This window comes from Pezoporus occidentalis, unplaced genomic scaffold (genome assembly GCF_034315485.1).
Source record: "Pezoporus occidentalis ecotype Australia unplaced genomic scaffold, CSIRO_AGI_Poc_V1 ctg71, whole genome shotgun sequence".
In the NCBI taxonomy this organism is placed as follows: Eukaryota; Metazoa; Chordata; class Aves; order Psittaciformes; family Psittacidae; genus Pezoporus; species Pezoporus occidentalis.
The window spans coordinates 1,778,085-1,793,172 of NW_026916062.1; the positions used below are offsets into that span (position 1 = coordinate 1,778,085).

A 15,088-nucleotide genomic window follows, 5' to 3' on the forward strand; every position below is an offset into this window, starting at 1 on the left:
CACAACAGTCTCTGTTTTGCCATGTTACTGTCACATGTATATATAGTTAACACACTTTCAAATTGTAACACCATGTTCTAAAGATTTCATCTCAAGTAGCTTCAGAAGCTTTCAAAAGCATCTGTAAGGCAAGAATGGCCCAACATCAAATTATTCAACAAAATTTTTGTAATATAATCTATGAAAAATTTGAAAGCTGTTTTCAAAATATTGGTATTAAATACTTACAATATCCTCTATTATCTCCTTCACTGCAGCTACAGCTAAAATAAATAAGAGAGGGACCAATGTTGTGTAACGGCCTGTTGGTGACACATCTGGTATTTGCTATTAAAAAAAAAAAAAAAAAAGAGAAAATTTGTTTGCGTTGCTGGTTGAAAATATATTTTTAACACAAGAATCAGTACTTTATGTGCAAATACAGACAAGGCAAGGCAACTGGATTCACTTTTTACACATGTTGCTGATTATTTCCAAGTGAGGATTATTGTCTTCAATTTAAAAGCAGCTGATACAATAGAACAACATTTGCATTTTAAATAGCATGCTATTCAGCAGTTGCTTTCAGAGGTTTTGGTGGCTGCAGAATATTCATCTTCCTCTTCTGTATTTCAAATTAAATTAAAATATATATTTATAAAACAATTTTTTCAGTTTAGATTTTTGTTAGAATGGACACAAGTATAAGGTAGTTTTACTTTAAGCCTTACAGTTTTAAAATATTTTGTATCATACTAGTTATTAATTGACAAAGAGCTGCTTTCTGCCAGACTGTTGTAAGAAACCCATTTTTGCTAAGCAGGTATTGGCAAATGATGCAAGTGAATGTGTATGTAAATGCTGAGAAAATGCAGCTACTCATGTGACACACATGGATGCTTATCCATAATTATACTGACTAGAGCTCTTAAATGGCGACATTGCCAGGTGAGAGGATTGCTGCCTTAACAGATTCATAATAGGAAATGCATCCAATTTGACTACAATGAGACCTTTGGAAGCAGAGTATGCTAATAAGTGGTGCCTCAATGTGGTTAGAAGACATCCTCATAAAACGTTCTGAAAAACATCCACTGTTACTTATGATTTATATAATTTCTTTTTGCTACCACCACACTATGCTTCTGAAAGAGAAAAGGATGTTATGCACACATATACATCCTGTGTTTCTTGGAGTAAGACCAATATAAATCTCTATTTTCCAGGTTACTCCAGACTGCATTTTTCAAGCGATTAAATGGAAACCAGGCAGAAAGCTATTGTTGTGCAAATGTCTATGTGTTGGCTACAAGGGAAAGGGATGTATCACTTCTTCAGCTATTCCTACCCTTTTATTCCTCCACATGTATGCCTGAATTCCCCCATTCCAATTACACATTATTTTCCAGGCAAAGTATGAAAGCAAAAGGGGCATCCGCCTTGTACCCTCATTTCATTACCTCATGTTCCTTACTCCCGTTCAGTCTTACTGATAGCCTGACAGATGGTGGGCTTGTAAATCCTAACATTCCACTTCCTCCACCTCAAATACCTACCTGCCAGCCTTTCACCCAATCATGCCAAGCCTTAAACAGCTTCTGAAAGCTCACATTCCAAATCATGAGTTTGATGTGCCCGGTGGCACCACAAGAAACACTGCTGAACCACTGGATTAGCCTGAGATGTCCCATGTGGTCAAAACAATGTTTAAAAGCCACAGATTTGCAGGCAGACAACATAGTGAAACTACGAACTTCAGATTTTTTTTCCCCTGTGGAAAACAGTGCAAGTTACCTGTGCAGATGTATCCTAAGCAACTGCTCCGAGCACTTACAGTAGGAACTAAGAAACATAAGTACAGAGGAATCAACTTTTATGTACTAAAACATCTGAAGCGAGGGAAGAAAAAGCACACAGGGCAGTACATATGCCATGATACTAGTAATTTTTGTTTGGTATGTCAATTCCTAACACGATGATCTCCACAAGAGAAAAATCAGCACATTCTAAAAAATGCACTATAAACTGCACAGAAAATGTGTTTTAATCAAATATGACTGTAATACAGAACTAGCCAATGGTAATTATCACTGCATCTGCCCACAGTTCAATCAATTACTGCATTCACAGAATAGCACAACCCACCCCAATCTGCTTTATCAACCTGAACTACTGCAAAATGAAAAACTCTGATAGATCTGCAAAAGTTATGTACTACTTCAAAAAACTTTCAGTAAGCTGGATCAGGGATAGCCCATTTTTACAAACACACTAGCTACAATGAAGGTACAGAAAAAGACTGCGTGCTTTCTTCCTAATGAGCACATCTAACCAGCTGGCATATGGGAAGTAGCTGCTATAGTACTGGACTCCACTGCTGTTTTCTTCATCTAGGCTCAACTTCAATCCTTATCAGCTTCACTCTAAGAACAAATATTCACTTCTCCTCAGCTGCAACTCCTGCCTCTCAAAACAGACTACAGGATTAAAGTTCATTAAATTCAGTTTTTTAGGGGGTACTTTCTATTACGAGAGTTGCCAACCAGAGGTAACATTTTTTCTGTGTATGCAAGGTATTATTAAATGGGATTTTCCTGTCACAACAGTCTTTTTCACCTAAAAGTATTTCAGCTATACTTAACCTGTTTTACAGAAAAATCTTTGTGTGTATTTTGTTATCTCCAAGAAGCAAAAAAGCCCCACAAACCCAAACATTCATTAAAGATATTTCTGCACAATACAGCAGACAATACAGAATACTGAGAGGCTAACAAGCTCAGAAAAAACGCTACACAACCTCAGTATCTCTGCAAAAACGTTGTCTATGGTGTAAATACTCCCTTAAAAAGTTTCAAACGTTAGTATCTAATTGTTTATCTTACCTGTAGTAATGCAATAAAAAGAAAAAATGCATTAGCAGCTCTTCTGAACTGGGAATAAAGGAACCTTGGCAAGAATGTGATTATGTTGTACTTTGCAGTGCTGAAAGAAAGAGAAAAAACCCACTCTGTTATTACACTACAAAAAATTCTCCAAGTTTATGCTTTTCCTCGCAGTTAGGCAAACTTTCAAATAAAACTATCTATCTCTTGTGATTTCTGTGCTACCAAGCAGATTTGTTTTGGCCAAAACAGAAACTGAAAGACTTCTACAGAGATGGTCCTGCAGGCATCCATGACATGTCTAACACAGAGAACTGCCTGTCACCCACAGCTTCCACGTTGAGGTAAGAAGTTCCCTCATCACCTCTGCCTGCTCTGTGGAAAGCAGTTGAGCTCTGCTGCCATGCAGTTATAGGCAATGAGGAGAGGAAAAAAACAAAGAGAAGGTAGTGGGCAAGCAGTTACACCAACACCAAGGAGCAGGTAGGGCAGGTTCTCCAGCCCAGACAAGTACCCTGTCCTGGAAGCCATGGCATACACTGGACAGGTAAAACTCATGACGAAAAAGGTATAACAAGCATAATGAGGAGGGTGCTAAATCAGGTCTGAGCAGCTGTGGAGTTTCCGCGCTGGGTATGATTTTACTCAACGCAAAAAAAACCTAACAGGATCAACTGAATTGAAACAGTGTGTTTAAGAAATAATTAAAATTATGAAAATCTGTTAAAAGATAAAAACCTTCACTGAATGAAAAGTTCATTTTTTTTTATTTTAAACTGCAAAATATTTGATAGTAAGTATAGTTTTGCTAGTTTGGAAGAACATAATACATCTTATCCCAGCATAATAATCTCTGCTAAACCATCATCACAAAATGTTTGAGCTCCCAGTTCTTTGTCAGCCCTATATTTGTTTAAGAACAGACCACTACCACCTAGGGTCCTAAAAACAATAATACTGAAAATAATCATGTCAGAAACTTACAAGCAAAAGACTTGTAAGAATATTTTAACCCCTTTTAAAGTTAGTAATATTTTCCTTGACTTTGCATAGGACAGTCAATTTAAAAGGGAGTGTGAATGTATCCTGCAGAAAAGCTCAGCACTGTCAAGAAACAAAGCAAAAAAGTGAAAAAGTTTTGCACACAAACAAAAAGCATTATAAAGTTTCTCAAGTCCATGGAAAAGCCTCATTATTTTTAATGTGTATAAATTTCTGCATACTATCAAAGGTACCTCCAGAAAACACATGTACTTAGGACAGAGGTATCTTTGCCACTTATTTACTTTGAATTTCAACAACAGAACTGAGGGCATTACCAGATTTAAACATGTTACTTATGAGTATTCAGTACATGACTTGAAATTCAACGAAAGAAAAAAACAAAACAACACCTCAACATAAATTATCAGCAGAGTCCTAAAGCCTGAACTTGAAACTCAAACCCAGTTTTACTGTAACTAGCTGACTGAAAAAGACAAGAGTTTCCAGAACACAAACCATGCCATGCTCAAGTGAAGTACATCTGCATTGGCATCCAGTTACCAGAAATACATTCAAAGATGAACTCAGCTGAAAGCTGAAGAAGAAATCCATGCTCTACGGACAAGCTGATGGTGCAGCTGTAAAGCATCCGTACATTCCTCACCCTGTTCTTAAAAATTTAGAAGGTCAGGTTTGCAATTGCAACAGTTCCGCTGCTCTCATTTCACTATATTCCCCCTTCCAGAGTCTGAGACTTCATTTTTGTTACACAACATGCAACGTTATGAAATTAAATATGTACTAAAAAACCACCAGTTAATACCTGACATGATTATTGCAGAATTTGGTTAGCTGGGGCTGGTTGATGAATATAGTTCTCAGTTCCTCTTGATCAGCTAGAGAAGTTTTCTCTGAAACATCATCTGTCTTCTCATAGCCTGAAAAACACAACATGATTTTTCATATAAATAGATTTGTATATGCACATACACAAGACTCAAGGCACTTCATGACAAAAAAGGACATCCATTGTGAATGTGAACTCAATGCATTACCATTTATCACAACTAACGACCCATTAAAAAAAATTATATAGTCAAGGTGCTTTGTAAAGCTATAATACTGAATAATAATTGTAAAATTCACTGATCACATCAGATCACATGGACTTCTGTATTCCCAGGTTAATTGTTCCCTATCCTGATCTTCCTCCACCAAGGTACATCCTTCTTACTTCATCATTTCAAACTGGTATAAGGAACCTGTGGTTTCTGAAGACTGATCTTATCAGCAGACACTAAAGTGGAGAAGGCACTATGTACCACATCCTTTCCTGCGTCCTTTGCTCCAGGTTGCCTGCCCTATTCAGCAGGTAGGGCCACATGTCTTCTTCCTACTGTTACATCTGAAGGAGAATAAGAAGAGCTTCTACAGGCACCTCACCAAATTAAATGCCAGGAAGGCTTTGGCTTTGTCAGACAAGTCCATTCCTCTATACTCTTCTCTAGCCACCCATCCCTGCTTTTTCCTCTCTTATGTTCCCTTTTTACACTTGAGTTTCGTCAGGGACTCCTTGCTAACTGGCACAGTCTCACTGCCACCTTGGCTTGATTTCCTGCTCATTGTGATGGGCCAGTCTTGAATTGGAAGGACATGATCCTTGGAAACTAAGACCACTAATCATCCGTTGGTTAATGGGATACCTTCCCTTCATCTGCTACAAATTTTCTGCAGGACACTAGCCATATTATTCCTAGAGAAGCAACATCAGTATATTCTTCATTTTGTGTGTACTCAACTTGAAATGGTATTATTAGACTTACTGATATTCTCAGTACCTGCCTTCACCAGCCAGTGAAACCTGTGCTTTGTGTATATTCTTCTATAAACGATAAGGAACCTTGTACTAATCTGCATCACGACTTCCATCAGTAAAAGGGGATACCAATGTATTCTTTTCTCTCAAGACTTTTCACTAAGTCAACCACTCAGCCACTACACTGATGACCAACAGGTATAAGCAGTCCATTCAGCCTGGAGCTTGTAAACACAGGCATAGAAAATCAATCACCAAGAAGTTGTAAAATGATAGCAATAAATCTCTGTGTGTATAGCTGCTTGTTAAATAAGCACTCTTCATTCTGCATGCCAAATGAGAAACATACATAGAAGAAAATTATGTTGCAATCATAGAATAGAATCACAGAATAGTCAGGGTTGAAAAGGGCCTTAGGATCATCAAGTTCCAACTCCCCCTGCCGTGGGCAGGGACACCATGTACTAAACCATGTCACCCAAGGCTCTCTCCAACCTGGCCTTGAACACCGCCAGGGATGGAGCCTTCACAACTTCCTTGGGCAACACATTCCAGTGCCTCACCACCCTCACAGTAAAGAACTTCTTCCTTATATCTAATCTAAACTTACCCTGTTTTAAGTCTGAACCCATTAACCCTTGTCCTGTCACTACAGTCCTTAATGAAGGGTCCCTTCCCAGCACCCTTACAGGCCCCAGATGCAACTGAATACATGAGAATGTATATGCATGTCAAGGATAATTAAAACTGTAGATGAAAACTTAAAGCTTATTTCTAGCATTTTTTATAAATCCTTACAAACAGGTTATGCAAAATCCAAGTCATCCTCCAGACCACTGGCTTTCTACATAGCCTCTTACCCATTATATCCAAAACACACATTTCACATGCAACCTTGCAAGATCAAGTCTCCACGCATTGTGAAAGACTCAGCAGAAATTTGTGATTTCATGCTATTTGCCATTCAGAATTCACAGATTCTATTATGACACATGACATCCCTCTATTACATTCATCCACTGTGATGTCTCTATTTCTTTCCTTCCAAATCCCCCAATGTAAGGCACACATTCAACACCCTTCTATTCAAATTTCGGTATGTATTTCAAGGAGTTTGGAAGTTTCAGAGGAAGGGCAGCCAGTTTAACAGACTGGGCCCACCTCAACCATCATACAACCATCATGACAACCATCATACAACTGGCTATGTATGACCTCCAGCACACAATTTCATGAACATATATCCCTATAACAGAACTGTATATAGGTACATCTTTAAGATTAGGTTTCAGTCAAGCTGCAGGTGGACAATCAGTCACACGTTTATACCTGATGCGCCCAAATCCATCACATGGCAAGTGCATCTTCATTCCAGCTATAGGACATTTACTGTCCAGTTGCTCAATGAAGAAGTAAAACCAAAACATGGCTCCTATGAGAGCACACGGTTAGAAAAGTTGGAAACTATTGTGTCAAAACACCAACCTAGCCTGACTAAGTTCAGGAAATACAGAAATATTTTACACATCTGCGGAATGTACTAGTTTAAAGCATTCATTTAAATTAAAACTTACAGCAGAATAACACTTGAATACTGTGATAGAGTTAAAGCAAATGTTATCAGGCATTAAACACTACATATTACCTGTTTGTTAGACTGATAAACTACAGGTATTTATTTTGATGTATCAGCATTCCAGCATTCATTTGTTCTCCTCTAATCAAAAAGACAGCAAAAAATTGCTGAGGAGATTTATAAACGTTCACTGTCTCGCTTCTTACTACCTTGAATTCACTTAATTTCCACACACAAAAAAACCTAAAACAAAAAAACAATCCCCCCCGACCCCCCAAAAAAAACCACACCACAAAAACAAACAAAAAAAAACAAACCCAATATTGATCTTAGGAGTTAAGTTCCGTAGCCTTCTACACTCCACAGCTTCAGTAAAACCATCTCTCCTGCCCTAGAAGCATTATACTACTACTCTGAAAGCTTTAAAGGTTACACATCACTTCCCTGTGTAAACTTTAGAATACATTCACTAGAGTATGCAGACTTGACTGATACATAAAGTTCAGTATCGAGATACAATTTTTCTTTCCTGTTTGTGTGTTTGTCTACATGTGTATACACATACACAAAAATATCTAAACCTTACGCATTTTGTCTCAAACCTGACCTTAAAGAGCTACCTTTCTATGAAATGTTAAAAAAACCAAACTATAAGATAGAGCTTAACTGCTGACTAACATAAGAAAAGGTCTCACATATCAGTGCAGGAAATCTACATAAAAATTCACTACTTTGCAAAAAAAGAAGCTACCAACTGCTTTATTTCTTCCTCTGGAAGTGAGGACCCACTAGCATCAAGCCAATTTGTATGAACTCAGCCTTCTAATCAAATAAGCAGAAGCTGGCCTGTTGTAAGAATCTTGTCCACAAGTAACCACAGTAACAAATAAAAGCATACCCATGCTTAAGAATGGAAGGGAAATCATCTCTTGATCTAGTAGCTACATTTTTGATAAAGATGTGTTTGAAAAGGATGCATTTAACACATAACAAGAAATAAAAAGTGTTGTTTGCTTCTGTAATCTATTAGAAGGTTCCAAGACAACAGAAGAGTGTTGACTCAAACATTCAGAAAGTTGTCAAAGAAAAAAAAAATATACCTGAAGTACAGAATCTAGACAGGAAGAATAAAAATCCCTCAACGCATGCACAAACAATAGCAAAGAATCAGCTGTTACAAAATGCTTGTTAGGAGAAAGTCAGTGTGAAGAATAAAAGAAAATAAGATGGAGCCATCATTCTATTTTTTTTTTCCACGTGTACTTACTGCTGTGTAACAGGTATTAAACTAATGTCCACCTAAGCTGCTTCTTGTTTGTTCACTGCACTTAACATTTTTCCAGGGCTTAAAATTAAGAGCAGCATCACTCTTCTTGGCCTAAAGGCCAAAATTTAAGGTTACAAAAAATTATTAAGCACCTATTAATAATAATTTTGAAGTCTCACATCTAGCAAACAGCAGTTATCACATTTCAGACAGGAACTGTGATGCTGTAAGACCTCCCATTCAGAATGAAGAACAAGTATATTGTGTGATCTTGCGAGACCTCACTTGGCAGTACTGTGTGTAGTTCTGGTGTCCTCAACACAAAAAGGACATGGAACTGTTGGAACAAGTCCAGAGGAGGGCTACGAGGATGATCAGGGGACTGGAGCACCTCCCGTATGAAGACAGACTGAGAAAGGTGGGGCAGTTCAGCCTGGAGAAGAGAAGGCTGTGTGGAGACCTCATAGCAGCCTTCCAGTATCTGAACAGGGGCTACAGGGATGCTGGGAATGGACTACTCATTAGGGAATGTAGTGATAGGACAAGTGGTAACGGGTTCAAACTTAAACAGGGGAAGTTTAGATTGGATATAAGGAGGAAATTCTTTACTGTAAGGGTGGTGAGGCACTGGAATGTGTTGCCCAAGGAAACTGTGAATGCCCCATCCCTGGCGGTGTTCAAGGCCAGGCTGGACAGAGCCTTGGGTGACAGTTTAGTGGGAGGTGTCCCTGCCCATGGCAGGGTGGTTGGAACTTGATGGTCCTAAGGCCCTTTTCAACCCTAACTGTTCTATGATTCTATTATATGATATTCCAAGACTTCTCTTCCTCTGCTGTGGAGTGCAACATTGCCTATATTTAATTATAGCTGAGTTGATATTTAACCACAGCTGAATTATCAAGCAGATTCTATGACATACATTCATACATGCCCCCACTGATGGAAAAGCATCTGACTTGAAAATAGTTGTAAGTCAGCACTTTAAACAGAATTATAAGAAATGTTAACACATCACATTGAAAGTTTATTATGCAGAAATGACAAGTTTCAGAACTGATTTCCTCTTAACATTCAGAATCCCACTTTCTAATAATATAGTTTGATTATTTTATAATTTTGTCGCTACAGGGCCAAACCCAACTAAAAATATGCTTTGATATCAGAGGAATGCAACTATTACTCTCATCAGAAAGTTCACTTGCAAAGCTGTTCCATAAACTAGAATCACTGTACATAATTTTTTGTTCTGCACTCTGAAAGTTATTTCCTAGTGGAACACAGAATCTTATTGTCCTTATCCATAAGATACAAGATAAGAACAAAACACCACGAATTTCATTCAAAGTCACTCAATAACTCAGGTTTTGGTTCAGGATTTCTTTTAATCTGTTCAAAATTAAAGAATGGAAGCAAATTTTATGCAAGAGTGGGAAAAGTCAAGAAAACATTGAAAACAGAATTGCTGTCAATTCTGAGAATATGGAGACTGGGTAGTTACTTCCCAGGGTACAAGCTGTACCTGAAAAAATGTGTTTTGCACAGAATACATATTTTCAGTTTTGCCAGTAAAAATAACTTTCAACAATAACAAAGCCCAAATAAATAAGCAGCCAATGAAACAAAGCCCCCAAGTAATTAATTTGAGCTTTCTTCAACAAGAGAACCCACCAAAGACTGTATTTTCCTTCTAGTAAATTTCCAAGAAGCAGCTTTGTTCCAACACATAATATTTGCAGAAACTGTTCCTAAACCAGTTCTGATTAACAAGCAACAACAATAAATTCTAAAGAGTAAACATTATCCAAATATTTTCCACATATCCAACTTTTCCTTTAGGTAACGTAGTTTAACAGCTCCAAAGAAAAAGAAGAGACTGCTTTCATTCCTTAAAGCAGTCTCACTTTCATTGTAAGAAATGGATAAAGATACATACTGATAAACTGCAATACAGAAAGAAAGGGAATGAAACAAAACACTCAACTCAGAATTATTTTGATTCACTTCCCTTAATAATCATTTTTTTTTTTTTTTTAATTCTTAAAGCACAGCATTCAAAAGCTTTAAAAGCTGGTGCTGTAGCCAACAACCTCTTACATGAGTAAGTGTTGTGGTTTAACCTGACGGGCAGCTAGCCACCACACAGCCATTTGCTCACTTCCCATCTCTGCTCCCAGGTGCGATGGGGGAGAGAACTGGAGAAGAGGTGGAACTTGTGGGTTGAGATAAAGACAGTTTAGCAGGGCAGAAAAAGAAGGAAAAATAATAATAACAAAATAAAAGACTATACAAAATAAATGATGCACAATTGCTCACCACCCACTGACCAATGCCCAGCCACCCACCAGTCAACTCCCCCCCAGTTTTGTTGTTCAGCTTCTTGTGCACCCCTAACCTACTTGCTGGCATAGCAGTATGAGAAGTGGAAAAGTCCTTGACTCCATTCCAGCAGTGCTCAGCAACAACTAAAGCATCAGTGTGTTATCAACATTATTCTCATCCTAAATCCAAAACACTGACTTGTACCAGCTACTAGGAAGAAAATTAACTCTATCCCAGCCAAAACCAGAACTGTAAGTCTGCTAGCTCATATTCCTGAAGAATGCAGCACAGTTTGAAGAGGGAATCAGTATGAAAAGAAGGTACCTTTATTCGTTGTAATGCGGTTAATGACCTTCAATGACAGAACACGCACTGGGAACCTGACCAATCAGTCTGTTCTGAGGAGTCAGAGCACAAAAGGGAACTGGAATGACCTGCTTGAACTTGCTGGTACTGCTGAGATGGCCAAGCTTGCACTAGAACTAGACCATGTGTTTTTCCCATTGCGAACCACTGTGAGTCTGCAAAACAGACTTGGCAGAAATAAAAACAGTCACAAGTGACTGTGAGCATTACATCTGGTAAAATGCTACATAATTCTACAGTCCATGAGTAGAAACACCAAAGGACATATTAGGCATTAAAAAAACAGATGATCTGCCAAAGACTATCTGATGACTGCTACAGAATTTTAAAACTCTTTCCCTCTTCCTGTGAAAGTCATCTCATCTTGCACAAGTTCAGCTTCACCTAGTTTTCATACAGGCATTTACCTCCACTAATATGAAGAACAAGTTATTGTCTACTTTTGCTGGTAGTCAGCACCACAGCACCCTGAAATCTCTTATCCTTTCTTGATGACCTAATAGAATTAACTGAACTCCATCAACACGTGGAAGAAAACCATTAATGCTTCAATCTTCAGACAACACCGTAAGAACTACCACAATTCCACTCTCCTAAACCCTCTCAAAAGAAATTAAATGCTTTGAATGATTCTATTTCATATTATTTAATAGATGCATATATCAACTGTGCAGCTACATATAGCTAAAATAACCATAGTTAATTACTGTGTTTAATGAAGCTAGATGTCAGCTACACAACTCAAAGATTCCCCATCTGTTTTGCAACTGCAGAATACATGACACCAATGTGAGTACCACAGCACCAAGTTTCTGAAGCCCAGGTATAGTTTTAAATTAAAGTTACTGGTGGTGAAAAAGCATGTAGTAATAGCCTAATTTTTTTTTAGGAGGGCCACATCTTTCACACCTTGAGCCAGACTTTATTGATACAGATACCACTTCAGAACTGTGGCATTTCCTAAGCTTATGATGAACTGCAGGGTGTTCTTTGCAACAGGGGTGGTAGGCACAAGAAGATCTATTTAAAAAAGGCTGTAAGTGTTTCTGGTTATCCTTCATTTGCCATGAAGAGCACAAGAACCTGAATATGTTGTCTTACAGATGTTAAAACACATACAATTTTTATTTTGTAATAATTTACTACCTTTAGCATCAATTCTGTGCAACTGTCAACCAATTCTTGGGAACACATATGTGCATCATTTTGACAGTTCTGACTTGCTTTATTTCATCTGAGCACAACAGCCGATCTTCTCTAATAACAGTATTACTATCTCTTCACAGAGAGCTTAGTTCAGAGATGATGTCAAGACAGTCCAGCCTGATAAGGTACCTCATGATCCATGGAAAAGATCTCTGAAGCAGAAAATAGATACTGCAGTTGACAAGAGAGAAAAAAAAAAAAAAAAAAGAGGTTTTAATTCCAAAGACACATTACAAAAACTCTAGATTAAGGGAAGTAATATTAAGTTTGTCTATCAGATCCCCACAAGTCTTAAAGTACTCAAAGGAATGGGTCCATGCTGTAACAGCATTCATGGAAGCTGCTGTATGTGATTACAGAATTACCAGTAACTTCCAAAGAACATAGAGGGACCATGCCAGTAACAACTCTGCACTGCAGGTCCAACTTCAGTGGAGGTCTCTGAAGGCAGCCTTATCATCATGTTGCACAGTGCTTATTACATGCTTATCAAAGAGACTTGTGTGATGGGCAGAGCTAGGGTTTAAAAGTCCCTTTATGTCACTGTTAAATGCTAGGGATGAGACCCACACTGCAGAACTCTGGAGTTCTCTTTTTTTAGAAAGTAGCAACACTTACTTATAAAGAACTGTTTAGAAACACCAGCTATATATAGTGTAGACTATCTAGACTTGGAAGCCATTTATCTCAAAAAGAAAAAAAAGGAATTAAAAGACTCATCAACAATGGCTTCACTGTGAATGAACTGAGCATAAATAGATTTAACTGAATATGAATAAAACCAACTAGTGTAGCATTAAGAAAATGGTAAAAGTTTCTAAACGATTTTTCTTAGAGTAGTATAGTGTGAGTCAATAACTCCACTGCTATGATGAAAAATAATCATGTCATTTTCCAAAAGTTAAGTTTCTTAAAATGTTTCACATCTACTTTCAGTCTTAAAGTATTTTTGAGAAGCCTCTTAAACCCTGTATTCAGCTGTTTTACCGTCATCCAGCCTATTCAAATAAGACAGACTAAATAAGACAGACTTCTCCCCAACCCCCCAGCTTTTACTGCATCTCCACATCTCAGATAGATGTTTACCTTTAGGAAACACCACATTTGTTCATTTAATAATCATCAAGATTCTTTTAATTAGATCACTTTAAAGAGAGCATCAATGGCGCCAATTTATTTGTGCTAAACTTGCAATGAAACCCAACTGTCTGGAAAAAGACTAACTGGAAAAGAACTGAAATTAAGCTCTGAAAATTTGGACATTTAACTAGCCCCATTATAAGCATCTACTAATCACTGTGGGTGGAGCAGCACAGCTGCTTTGGTTGTAACAGCATTTCAAAAGTGCTCCTAGATGGAGGTAGCTTCTTTTCTAATAAAGATGCATTCTTCTATTTCTTGGCCAGCTAATATTACCTAGGTAGAGCCAGACCTCCTACAAACCTTGGAAGGCTTGTAACAGAAAAGAACCTCAAGATAACAGCCTACTTCCAATCTATGTTTCTTCACGCTCTTCCTAGCACAAATACATAAATAAACGTCCTTTGTTTGGAAGAAGGAAGAAAGGTACAAGGAGAAAGTTTCTATCTCCCTATATAGCTAAACAAAGCCAGAAAAGAACCAACCTGACGTAATGGTTTCAAGTGCAAAAACTTTCAGACAAAGGGATAAAACCTGCCTACCTGCCTCCAGAAGTATGCGTCACCACAGTGACACTGCCATCGTTGCCTACAGCCACTGAAAATTATAACCTGCCCCAACAGACTACTGCTCTGCTTTCACGGTCTTCAGCTTTTACTTTCACATGCAATACATTTTATTTTAGTACCATTTCACTGAAGTGATTCTTTTCACAAGGCAGCCCTTGACACACTGTTATCTGAAAGCTTAAGCAATCCTAACCCCTTAGGTTAGGTATAAAAAAGCAGCAAGGTCTAGAGCTTTCAGGCACGCTCCCTGTACCAGAAACGCTTATTTCTGATGATCAGCGTGCACTTACACATTACATATAAAAGAGATGTGTCAGCTTATTCCTAGGACGAATATCCCTGGACAGATATACCCGGTCACGAGCCACTGCCGCCTCCCGCCTCGCCTCTTGGGGCCGGCAGACCGTGTAGCCAGACACACCGGTAGGAAGAAAACAACGGCTCGCCCCTTAATGTTGCCACCGCCGACGCGCAAACCGTTGCCCAGGGACTCGCCACCCCAGCAGACAACGGGCAGCCATGCACACACGACCGCCTAAGAAGCACCAGCACCGCTCCCTCCCCACCGGTGGGGTCGATACCCGGTCGCGGTAAGCGCCCGCCGCCGTAGCATGAGGGGTCATAGCACGACCGGAGGCCGCGGTGTGAGGCGGGCGGAGTTGCAGCACCGGCTCCCGCCGCCTCGCCTTCCCACCATCCGCTCCCGGCCAGACGGCGCACACCTCGCCTCGGAGGGTCGCGGAGCGCCGGGCAGGCTCCTCCGTGCCTCCCTGTGGGCGGGGAGCGGCGGGCACCAAGCAGCACTTACCCTCTGCGCGGGAGCGGATCTCGGACACCGTTTTCTGCACCGCCGGCATCGCCGCCGGGCGGGGGGTTGTGGGGCGGCCGCCCGCACCTCCTGCACCTGCCGCACGCCGGAGAGCGCCCCGCGCTGCGGAGGGGCCCGGGACGAGGGCGGCGGGTACCGGCAGCGGCGGGTCCCGG

At 39.4% G+C, this 15,088-nt stretch overlaps 1 protein-coding gene across 6 annotated transcripts in view; it reads right to left on the reverse strand.

The window, feature by feature from the left end:
- The window catches only part of ATP8A1 (ATPase phospholipid transporting 8A1), a 114,596-nt gene extending 99,526 nt beyond the window's left edge, over positions 1-15,070 (reverse strand). For 3 of the 6 annotated variants that reach the window (XM_062642407.1, XM_062642409.1, XM_062642408.1), the window contains exons 1-4: positions 14,913-15,070; positions 4,669-4,783; positions 2,862-2,961; positions 229-327 (exon numbers count right to left, since the gene is read on the reverse strand). In XM_062642407.1, coding sequence (XP_062498391.1) covers positions 229-327; positions 2,862-2,961; positions 4,669-4,783; positions 14,913-14,961 — 363 coding nt within the window. In that variant the 5' untranslated portion in view covers positions 14,962-15,070. Of the gene's footprint in view, positions 1-228; positions 328-2,861; positions 2,962-4,668; positions 4,784-14,394; positions 14,419-14,912 lie in introns of those variants that run through there. The other 3 variants (XM_062642412.1, XM_062642411.1, XM_062642410.1) reach the window with 2 other exon arrangements.
- Between the last annotated feature and the right edge of the window lie 18 nt (positions 15,071-15,088).